This window comes from Sus scrofa, chromosome 3, assembly GCF_000003025.6.
Source record: "Sus scrofa isolate TJ Tabasco breed Duroc chromosome 3, Sscrofa11.1, whole genome shotgun sequence".
Classification (NCBI taxonomy): Eukaryota; Metazoa; Chordata; class Mammalia; order Artiodactyla; family Suidae; genus Sus; species Sus scrofa.
This window is the reverse complement of record NC_010445.4, coordinates 6,677,356-6,689,614: the sequence shown is the minus strand read 5'-3', so window position 1 is coordinate 6,689,614 and position 12,259 is coordinate 6,677,356. Positions and strand designations below refer to the sequence as shown.

The window sequence follows — 12,259 nt, the reverse complement described above, 5'->3', positions numbered from 1 at the left end:
CTCAGCTTGGGATTGGAGGATCAAGCCAATCTGCTTGAGACTTTTTTTCCATCTTCCAAAATTATATTCTGTTTTAAAATGGATACTTCGAACACCCATTCATGATGGAAACTTACCAACTTGATAGATAAGAAATTTCTATGTAATAACATGAATATGCGACTCCACATTAGAAACACAACATCATTTGTAATCACTCCAAGTAAAATAATTTGTTAAATACATAGTTAACAAAACATGTATAGAATCTCTATGAAAATGACACAATGTTGTAAAAGGAATCAAAGAAAACTTAAACAGAGAGACACACTGTGCACATGGATTGAAACTTTTTTGGGGGGGGACCATAAGTTTTGACCTAATCAACACATAGATTTTCCCTTCATTGATCTATAGGTTTATTTCAAATCTTATCAAAGTCCCAGTGTCTTTTGGTAAACATGCATAAACTGAATCTAAATTTGTATGGAAAAAGAAAAGGATCTAGTAGAGCTAAAACAATTCTGAAAAAAAAAATACAGTGGGAACAATTTTCTACATGCTACGACTTACGATACAGCTACACTAACCGTGATTCCCGGCAGAGGGCTAAATACATAGACCAGTAGGCAAAATAGAGCGTGAAAAATAGACCCACACAAATAGGTCTAAGTAATACCTGACAAGAGGGCAACAGCCATACAGTGAAGGAAGAGCTGTCCTTCCACAAATGCTGGTGGAGCAATTTAGACATTTATAGGCCAGAAAAAAAAAATAAAAGGACAATGACCTAAACTTCACATGATATACAAAAAGTAACACAAAATGGATCATAAACACAAAATATAAAAACTATATAATGTTTAGGAGAAAATCTGCAGGACCTAGGGTTAGGCGAAGAGTTTTCAACTTCATGCCAAAGGCGTTACAACCTATAAAAGAATAAAGGATAAATCTGCCTCATCAAAAAAATTTTTAATTGCTTTACTAAGACTCTGATAAGAGGAAAAAACAAGCTACATACCATGGCTATAAAAGACGAGTGAGAAGGAGCCTGATGAGGATGGAAGAGTTCTATACATTAATTGTGGTGGTACAACTGTGAGGTACCACCTTACACTAGCCAGAAAGGCCATCATCAAAAAGTCTACAAATAATCAATGATGGAGAGGGTGTGGAAAAACGAGAACCCTCTTACACTATTGGTGGTAATGTACAGTGGTGCAATCACTGTGGAAAACAGTACGGAAGTTCCTCAAAAAACTGAAAAATAGAACTACCATACAATCCAGAGTAAACCATCATTAGAAAAGATATATGCACCCCAATGTTCCCTGCAGCACTGTTTACAATACCCAGTACAGGGAAGCTACCTAAATGTCCATCAACAGAAAAATGGATAAAGAAGATGTGGTACACATATACAATGGAATATTACTCAGCCATAAAAAAGAATGAAATAATGCCATTTGCAGCCACAATGATGGACCTAGAAACAAGAATACTAAGTGAATTTAGTCAGTGAAAGACAAACATCATACAAGATCACCTATATGTGGAATCTTAAAAAAAAGGGGGGGGGATAAAGAGCAGAAACAGATTCATAGACTTTGAAAAACATATGGTTACCACAGGGGACAGGCGAGGAGGATGGGAAGGATGGACTGGGGGTCTGGGATTGGCATATTCACACTGAGTTATATGGAACAATTGGCCAACGGGGGCCAGCTGTACAGCACAGAGAACTCTACCCAGTATTCTGTGATAAGCTATGCAGGAAAAGAATCTGAGAGAATGCATATATCTATATGTATGTCTGGGTCACTTTGTTGTACAGCAGAAATTATCACAGCCTTGTCAATTCGCTAAACTTCAATAAAACTTAGAAAGAGAGATACAAAAAAAATTATGGTGGTAGTTACACCAATTATATACATATGATAAATTTCCATAGAGCAATACACACACACCAAAAGAATGCACAGAAAACTCATAAAATCTGAATAAGCTCTGTGGTCTGTGGGTAGTATCGATGTCAATTTCCTACTTGGAAACTGTATGATATTTATCCACAGTAGCAAGAGGGAAACAGGATGTAGGATACACAACATGGCACCACCCTGTACTTTTCTCTTTTGACAGTAACCTGTGAATTTATAGTTACTTCAAAATAAATATTTAATAGATACAAATTTAACCTTAAAAAACTGATGCTTACCCGCCGGTTTGTGAAGACAGAATAACATTCTTTCACGAGGACCGTTTTGATCATGTCTGGATCGGTGATAGCCAACACGGGCTGCCGACCATCAAAAAACCTGGGGAGGGAAAACAGGTCTGATTAAAAATGATCTGGTTTCTGCAGCTGGAGCCACCCTGGAAGTCCAGACTCTCACCCTGACATTACATAATCCTTCCTCCTAGAGATCACAGTTAGAAATAAGATTAGAGGGAGTTCCTGTTGTGGCTCAGGACTAGTATCCATGAGGATGAGAGTTCGATTCCTGGTCTCATTCAGTGGGTTAAGGACCCAGCACTGCCATGAGCTGTGGTGTAGGTTGCAGACATGGCTCAGATCTGATATTCCTTTGGGTGTGCTGTTGGCCAGCAGATGTAGTTCCGATTTGACCCCTAGCCTGGGAACTTCCATATGCTATGGGTGCAAGCCCTAAAAAGAAAAAAGAAAAAAAAGGAAAAAAATTAGAACATTTGCTAAGTCTAGGTGTTGTGGACATAGGTATTTCCTATGCCATTCTCCATGATTTTTATGGAATTTTTTTTCCTTTTTTGGCAGCACCTGTGGCATATGGAACTTCCTGGGCCGAGGATTGAACTCACACCACAGCATCGGCCTAAGCTGCTGCAGGGACAATGCCAGATCCTTAACCTGCTGCACCACATGAGCACTCTTCTCCATTATTTTTATATGTTTTTAATATTTCATTATCAAAAAGGCAGTTGGCCTAGTAAATAATGGAGGGAAAGTCAATTATCTAAGAAGGAAAAAGTAATTAAGTAGAGTCCACTCACTCATTTTTGCAGATATATCAAAACCATAAACGAGGCATATGAAATTTGGAGACACAGAGATCATAAACATGCAGCAATTTGTCTGAAAATGGAAGAAGATTTGGAATGCACCACAAGTGAGAAGAGGACAATGAAAGATTTCCCGGTCTATTTTTTAAATTTTGCTTGCTAGTCTACATGTTTTTAAAGGAAATGTTATATTAATCAGGAGATATACTGGGTAGCATCAAAGTCAGAAAAGCTTGAAACTAAAGGACAAAGAGAATAAAGACATCGAGAGAAAGGTGCAGATTTCATTTTGAAAATACATTATTTTCATTACTTATATTTATTCTTCTGTACGAATTCCAAGTGGGCCTCGGGCTCCATGTAGGTGGCCTCCCACAGCAGTAGGTTGGGCCCACGTCTGACACTCGTACCACTCAAAGCTGACCCTTCACATGTGCTGCATCCCAACTGGCCTGATCTCCTGACTGTCAGGATTCCTGTTCATGGGAATGGGCCTCGGGCATGAGGTTGACTCTAAGTTCATTACACTGTCTTCTGGCTTTTGTGTCCCACTATCCATCATTCACAATCGCTAGAACACAGTGGAAGATTTCCTACAAGTCAATTATTCTTTCTTGGACCTCCCAGAGGGATTTCCAATGGTTTCAGGATCACAGTTAAACATGGATGAGAACCACTGCTTTATTACTGCCCCTTTCCAAAATTATTCTGAAATTCAGAGGCTATAAGGGGGTGTCAAGTGTATTTAGAGCTGAAGCAGAGTCAAAAGGGAGTGAGGAGGCACATAATCTGCTCCCCATCTGATGGATCATATTTCTTGGATGATTCCCTTCTTCCCCATCATGTTTTTAAAAAAAAACACATGGGTGAAGAAAGGACAGTGGTTTGGGGGAGGAGGGTAACTTTTTATATTCATGATCTCACTCCAGCCTTAGTACTTCTTACACCATCAGTTAAAATTCAGATTTGGGGGGGCCCCACCCCAGACCATACTGATTCGGTATTGCTGGTGAGTGGGGTCAATATCTGTATTTATCACTTGCTCTCCTGTGTGGTTCTTCTTGACACCCAAGCATAAGCATCATTTCCTAATGAGGAAACTGGGATTCTCCATCAGGAGCTCACAGGTAGTAAATGTTGGAGGGGCAGCTGGGGCTGGGCCAGGGAGGATGTAGTGCTATGTGTCCTTCACACTGAAGCAGGTTGTCTTTTCAGGGTCATGCCAACTCAGCAGAGCCCTAAGGGGAGAAAACGCACAGAGAGGGAAAACCCTCTCTCACTTCTTCTCAGCAAATAATCACCATGTACACCTCTCCTGCTGTTCTCACCAAACCTCCAGAAATCCTAAAATTCATCAGCCCACAGGACACACTGTGGATTAAAAATATCCCACATCTTCTCAAAGGAAGAGGAAAAGCATGCATAAGCCACTAATTGTATAGGCTTCTATTAAAAAGGCTTCAGTTAAAAAGACATAACTCTATACTCACAGAGAAAGGAAAAAAATAAATAAATAAAAGTTAAGAAACAGTTTCCCATTTCTGAAGGCCTTTGTTCTCCCCCGATATTTTCCCATAGCACATGTTGAATCCAAAATATAAAGGAATTTTGGCTTTTAATTAAAAGTGAATCATGTGGGAAGGGGCAATAATATATATTGATGTGCACACATGAGAAGGGTCTGGAATTATGCATTTTATGCAATTAAAGCCATCCTATAAGTTATCCAGTGGCTCGGTGGGTTAAGGATCTGGTGTTGTACTGCTGTGGCTCAGGTCACTGCTGTGACATGGGTTCAATCACTGGCCAGAAAACCTCCACATGCTGTGGGTATAGACAAAAAAAGAAGGGGAGGCACCTTAAGGAAGGAACAGTGGGGGGGAAATGAATAGCAAAACACTGGGTAAAGAGATGCTAGGGGTCCCCGAGCCTCCAAGTCTGGAGCAAAGTGCTGACTCAGACTGGGGAGCTGGACACCTGGTGACATCTGGGGTCCCTGGTGGAACAAGCCTCCCAAGCTTTACAATAGATGGTTTCCTCCCCAGGAGCTCTGAGCTGAGAGGGTCCTCCACACCACAAGGGGGAGCCGCATCCCAGCAAGTCTAGGCAATGGAAGGTTCCAGAACATCATACTCACCCCCACATTTTCCCATACTGTTGAAAACACTTTTTGTCAAAATGGTCAACACCCTGCAAGAAGAAACAAAATTAGAATATTAATCCAAATGTATTGAACCCTACCTCTTTAGGAGGCAAAAATGTCTTCCAACTCACGAAATCAGGCTACTGTTTTGCACAGGCAGTTGCAGAGAAATTCTTACTCAGAGACGTCTCAGAGGAAAGGAGGGAAAACAGAGGAGATATGGGAAATGAGAACTTAAAATCACGCTTGAATTTTCTCCAACTGTTATAGACACTGAAGGCTTACCTTTGCCTGAGAATATTCAGTATCTCCTTGTCTTCTGTGAGAAAACTGAAGCCGGGGGAAAGTTAGAGTGGCCTAGACACCCTTTCAGCTCCCAGCTAAACATCCTTTCCATTTCTCTCATGAGCCCTCTCTGGATTCCAGCAGAAGGAGGAAGTTAAAGACACCAGTGAGCTTTATTGGTCTAGCAATTTATGTGTTGAATAAGAAAGTGAATGGCTGAATCACAATGTAGATTCATTTTCTAGTTTTCTAGATCAACACACAAAAAAATGGAAGGTGCTGCAACCCCACAAAGATGTTATACATTTACCCTGATTTTACGCTTCTATAACTTAACAAAACAAAAACTTCCTGTGACTAAGTTTCTCTGTGATACTTGATGGTTTAACTATGCAAATAAAGTTCCCCAGAAATGTGCGTCTTGGGTGCATCTACTAGGAGGTTCATCTACTAGGAGGACGAAGGGAAAGTATTGCTTTTACAGGGGGAAAAAAGTTCAGGAGATTAGGCAGTAACCAGACAATGAGGGCCTCCGTTGGGGGAAATCAGGATCTGAGATACGAAATTGAACCTCACGTGTGCAAGAAAGGAAATCTGAGCCAGAGAGCAGCTTGCATACAAGACTCTCTCCCTGGGCCCCTAGATTTAGTTCATGACCCTTAGTTCCGGGGCCAGGCCCTGGGCAAGGCATCAGAGCTGAATCAACCACAAAGGCACTGCCAAAATTCACAGTCCATGTGTCACCTTGCACATTCCATTCAGTTAAATTAAATTTTTAATAATTTTGTCAAATCATATCATTTTGATTTATTTTATATAAGTGATTCTGCCTTGTTTAAAAACAAAAACAAAAACCTTACAGCATACATAGTGGTTAAAAATCAAAGTAAATAGACAACCACCATCTTGCCCCTGTTATACCTACTCCCTGCTCAGATGCACCCAAAAAGTGACTCCTTTGAAGGCACAAAAGTGAAGGAGAAAACTCTTGCTCCATCCCTTAAAACCCAAAAGATGTCAGGGGTAGCAAAAGTGGAATAGAGCCACAGAAATAACCGCAGGTGTTAGCAGGTCGTGAATGGATTCATGTTCGTGCGAAATACCCAAAGATAAACTCTCAGGCTGCTATGAAACTGAAGTTACCCAGCAAACCAGGAGGAAGAAGAAAACGCTATCCAGAGCTTATGCTGCCAACAGGAAAGTCTGACTCTAAGGAATGCAGCTGAATGGGCAATGACCAGGAGCCCCTTCCGGCTTTTCTCCTGATATTTAGGAGGACTGTGCCTCTCTGGGAGTCTGCACCTGGAAGAAGCGTCTCTTCACAATACTCACAAGACAGAACATCAAGTCCTGAGCTGAATCAGCCAGAGAGCTGGGCTGTCAGATTCAGGCAAAATCTGAGCTCCTAACAACTGCAAATAGAGGTGTGATGTAAAACCGGCCATGTGCTGGGTGGGGCCCAAGATGTCACTTCTACAACGTATGAAATCTCAGAACTTCCTCCCGAGGAGAACAGTTTTACTGTGGAACTCAGCTGGAATTTGCAACCATAAGAAGCAAAGAGGGAGTTCAGACAACACACACCTTACGGTAGCCCAGGATATTTCCAAAATAAGGCAGAGGTCTTGGCCCAGGAATCCCCAGCTTCTTAAAAAGGCCATGTGAATAAGTCCCATATCTATAAAGTGAAAGAGAAAACCAGGTCACAGGGATTATGGAACAGGGGCTGTCTCATAACTGACTCAGAACTGGAACAGTCGACCTAGGGAGGTAACATGTAGGCAATAAATAATATCGGCAACTCCCAAAGCAGTAGTTACATTCACTCATCACCTCCTCTCCCACCACCACTATGAGACCCGCAGAAGGTAATGATGATTAGCTAAAAGCAGCCGAATTCTGCATGAATTGTAGAGTGAACACTTGATAGATGTTTTTTTTTTTTTTTTTGGTCTTTTTTGTTGTTGTTGTTGCTATTTCTTGGGCCGCTCCCACGGCATATGGAGGTTCCCAGGCTAGGGGTTGAATCGGAGCTGTAGCCACCAGCCTACGCCAGAGCCACAGCAACGCGGGATCCGAGCCGCGTCTGCAACCTACACCACAGCTCACGGCAACGCCGGATCCTTAACCCACTGAGCAAGTGCAGGGACCGAACCCGCAACCTCATGGTTCCTAGTCGGATTCATTAACCACTGCGCCATGACGGGAACTCCTGATAGATGTTTTGACTTGGAGTGCTCCCAAGAGGTTCAGGCTGGAATTCTTCCAGGGAATTACTCAGATTTCTTTCATAACTTGACTCTTAGATGATTTGGAGAGTCTCATTCAAAGTAGAAGTGGGAAATTTCTTTTTCCATGTCCATGAGTTTTGCTTAACAATGCCCACATAAAAACAGAGTTAATGGAGAGTCTACTGTAACATTGTTCTCACAATTTTCTTGGAGATTCTTATGCTTTTCTTTCCCTCTATGTCCTGACTGCATTTTAGCATTTAATTCTTCTTAAGTCTATCTTCATAATTAGGCCTTACCAAACAATAGTGTACTTATTTCTATAAAATGAAAAAAACTATGTTCAAAGCTTCCACTGGCATCGCAGAAATGTGAGCACATTTCAGCTATGCCCACGTCTCTGTTTCAGGCAATTTGGTTGATCTGAGCTACAGAGAAAAGTGAGTTTCCATATGTTCCCTGAATGTAACTGTATAAATGAAACCAATGACACATGAATCCATTTCCTGACCATTCTTTCGCGAATGGTTCCTGGGCTCACAACCTGTGATGTTCACCTGCTAAGCAAAGTACCCCAAGTACACTCATTTTTTTCAAGATGCTCAGTCACGAAATAGTTAGGTTACTGCCTCTGTGCATTAACTATGCCAAAAACCCATTAAGGAGATTGCTCCCTATGGCTGGTGGACTTGCAACTCATCTTCCTGTGTTCTGTGTGGAATTCCACAACTGTAGGTTTTAAAATAATGCAAGCCTTCTCAATCTGGTGTTTCTGAGAAGCAATGGCATGGAGAAGAGAGGATGAGGGGAAAGGCCGAAGGTATCATTTTAACCATGAGGTTGCTAGTACTCCCAATCTAACTCTGTAGAGGCAAAGTAGGAAGACATGCTGAAAAGTGTGCTATGTGTAATTGGTTCAACATGCCCTGCAGGTGCTTTCAGCTAAAAGCAGATTTTCCAAATTTCATGTACCTTCCTGCAGAGAGCAAAAGAAGCATTGCATGACATACAATGAATAACCATAAACATTCCAGAATGATCAAGACCTTGTTTCTTCTTTGATGCTGAGCTTTTAAGGTCTTACGGGTTCCAAATATTCTGTACGAATCCATCACATTTTACATGACAAAATAAACCCAAAAACTGCATGAAAGAAACTTTGTTTGAAGATGCAGAAGGGGCACCTTGGCCAAGCACAGCTTCCAAGGGTATTGGAATGGGTATTTGGCTCTTTCCTCCAGAAGAGTTGGTGGAGGCGTGGGCATCAGCTTCCAAAAAGGGAGTGACCTAGGGTATTTCCACCCCAGCTCCTTCTTCACCCATCACAACCAGGGCAAACAGATTTCTCCTTCTGAACTCTCAGTGTGTTACATGAACTCAAAACTGATGCCAAGACACAACTACAGATCATCATGCTAAGTGAAGTAAGCCAGAAAGACAAAGACAAATACCATATGATATCATATATGTAGAATCTAAACTATGGCACAAATGAACCAATATACAAAACAGAAACAGACTCACAGACGTGGAGAACAGACTTGTTGCTGCCAGGGGTGGGGGAAGGGAGTGAGATGGACTGGAAGTTGGGGTTAATAGTTGCGAACGATTACATTTAGAATGAATAGACAATAAGGTCCAAGGTCCTGCTATATAGCAAATCCCTAGGGATAGACCATGACGGAAAATAATATATATAAAAGAATATATATATATATATGTATATTTCCATGATGGAGAATAATATATATATATAAAGTAATATATATATATATATATATGCCACTTTTCTATCCAGCAGAAATTGGCACAACACTGTAAATCAACTATGCTTTAATATTTTAAGAAGTGATACCAAAACATTGAATGAATGTGTCAGAATGAATTGGTCCCAAGGAATGATCTGGTCCAGTGTCTAACCTCACATGATTCCATGTAAAGGCACAGTGTGGTCTGGGTGAATTCTTGGATTGCTTTCCAGCTTCGCATGGTTTGGGAAAGCTGCTTTGAGTAAAAAGGAAGGGCCTTACAATAAAGCCAATCATTCTTATTGTGTTTACACTGTGCTGGCATCAGGAAAACACTGTCTGCAGCTACTGACTCTTGGTGGCAGCAGTATCTTCTAAGGCTACTGTGATGTTTGCCTGGTACTGACACTACCTAGTAACAGCCCCAGGGCCAGATGGACCACACATCATGTGACTTAGATGGGGACCCACCCCAGGCTTCAAGCAGATGAGATGCCAACTCTGCTGACCTCCGGTGGGACCAGGTCAGACGATCATCTCTGGGAGGTCTGCTCTGAGGAATGAGGACTATTCTTCCCTGCATCCTGACCCTCCCAGGATGCCTCCCCCATTATCACTGGCTCCCAGGCGCGCTTACTCGCCTGCACTGAAGATTAAAATAACCTGCTGGCAGGTGTATTTAAAACAACCTATATCAATCACAGAAATATATCTTTCTACACTAGATTTCATTTCCTGACATGATCCTAGAAATGTCAGCTTATTTATCTACCTTTATGATCAAAAATACTGAAGAGCAGATTTCTTTTATCCTTCAGAAAGAACATGTGGGAAAGGGTCTCATATTATTAACAAATCTGTTACAAAGAATGAATTAAAAGGTGTCAATTTAAAAATGTCATGAAACAGAAAACATATTGCCACATACCTGAATCACAACCATTACTTTCAAAGAATTAAAACAATATTTATGCAGTTCATGATTTCCTACACTTTTCTAGTGAAAGTGAAGTTGAGATAGAGGTCAAATGTGATATGGAGATGGCCTTTCCTACCCACTCATTGAGAGGAATTTCTCTCCCAACCTGCTCCATGATGTCAGGAATCCCTCCACTGAAAAAAATTCCTCTGTTAGACGATAGTGATTCTTCGTCCTATACTGTGCTTAAAGGGAAAAAATAATTAAATATGACATGTATGTGTAACTGGGTCACCATGCTGAACAGTAGAAAAAAAGGTATTGGGGAAATAACAATTGATTACAATTAAGACTGCTTGAAAAAAATAAATAAAAAATAAAACAGAAAAAAAACAGGAGCTGGAGTTTGGCACTTGTGCCTTTGTAGGTAGGTTGTTAGCAGATCTCATATCATAGGGAAAATAAATTTCTATGTTGACGATCTCTCTCTCTCAGATACTGGAAGAAAAGGTAAAAGAAATGAATAAAGTATCCAGATTTCTGCCAAGTCTCCTCTGTTCTACAGATTTCTGATTTGGGGGCTAGAGAGTTGGGCATAGAAAGAGTGGGAGGATGGCACCCTTAGAGATGAGTGCCAAAGAGGGGGCATGGCGTGGGGGGGGAAGCTGAGTCTAAGAGACGGGCAATGTCTCCAGCCCCTGGGTGACCAGGTGCCTTATGTGAATGACACCTGGGGTAGGAGAAATGGGACCAGGAACCCCTGAGTGACACAGGGCCCAGCTGCTCTACACATCTCTGGTAGCAGACCCAGAACCCAGAAGGTGAAGACAATGGAACAAAAACCCGGTTGACTTCATGTCTCCAGGACCCCCAGAGCTTGGGAAGGGGAGGGTACCCCACTGCACAGGGACCCATTGGTTAAAATCTTCCTCTGGTGGATTCTGGTCCATGGAAACGGGTCGTCCATCAGAAGATCTTCCCTGGGAGCAAATAATGTCACTAAACTCTGCCAACTACAGAAAATAGGCACTTGGGGGCAGGAGGTTGGTTACTCCTTCCACGGGACTGAGTCAATGTCAATAATATCAATAATACTCCCTTTGCTGTTTGTGGACCCACAGCTTAAGCACCCTTCCCTCCATTAAATCTGATCTTCAAATCAGTAAAGGGAAAGGGAGACCTGATTAGCACCTAAGGCCAAGGGAACAGAGCAGACAAGTCTGGACGGCTACTCACAGATAGAGGAGCACCAGGCTGGTAGCCAGGAGAACCCAGGTTTCTGTGGAAAAGCCTGGGATCAGGTCCATGGCCACTGTCCTCCGTGATTCTCTCCTCGGATTTTCCTTTTAGCTGGTTGTGCTGTGCTTTGCCTGCTGCTTTCACACCCAGTGATGACTCGCTGAGGCTGAAAGATTTATATGCTGGGAAGTGGGTGGAGCTGGGGTTGCAGCCAGTGAAAATACACCAGTGCTTTTCCTGCAGGAGCCCTCCCCCCTTGAGAGTTGGCAAAGCACCATGGACACTCAAGTTTGACCTCCTTTGAACTCATATTCTGTGAGAATTCAATAACAACTCAATAAGTGTTATCAGTAAGTCCAAAGGTTACAGAACTCAAATAAAACCACTAGCCATTAATCTCCTATAAAATGTCATGTCTCCCTTAAGCTGCCTGCACTCCAAAATACTTTAAATCCTCCATGCAACCTAGGTCTATAAATCTTTACCCATGCCATTTCCTCTGCCTAGAAATACCCTTACTTCCCCAATAAGGCACTTACTCATTCTTCAAATCCCAGCTCAAAAAAAAACTATTCTGTCCTCAGAGACATTTCTAAACAACCTACTCGAGCAGGAATAACTGCTTCCACTTCAGGACAATTCCTATCCCCCTGAACACATGTCTGTTATCCACCAG

At 41.9% G+C, this 12,259-nt stretch overlaps 1 protein-coding gene across 1 annotated transcript in view; it reads right to left on the bottom strand.

Annotated features, from left to right (window-relative positions):
- Positions 1-11,704, bottom strand: part of CYP3A46 (cytochrome P450 3A46) — a 31,945-nt gene extending 20,241 nt beyond the window's left edge. The window contains 4 exon segments of the mRNA NM_001134824.1: positions 2,198-2,297; positions 5,156-5,208; positions 7,031-7,124; positions 11,581-11,704. Of these exon segments, the coding sequence (NP_001128296.1) occupies positions 2,198-2,297; positions 5,156-5,208; positions 7,031-7,124; positions 11,581-11,651 (318 nt within the window). The 5' untranslated portion in view covers positions 11,652-11,704.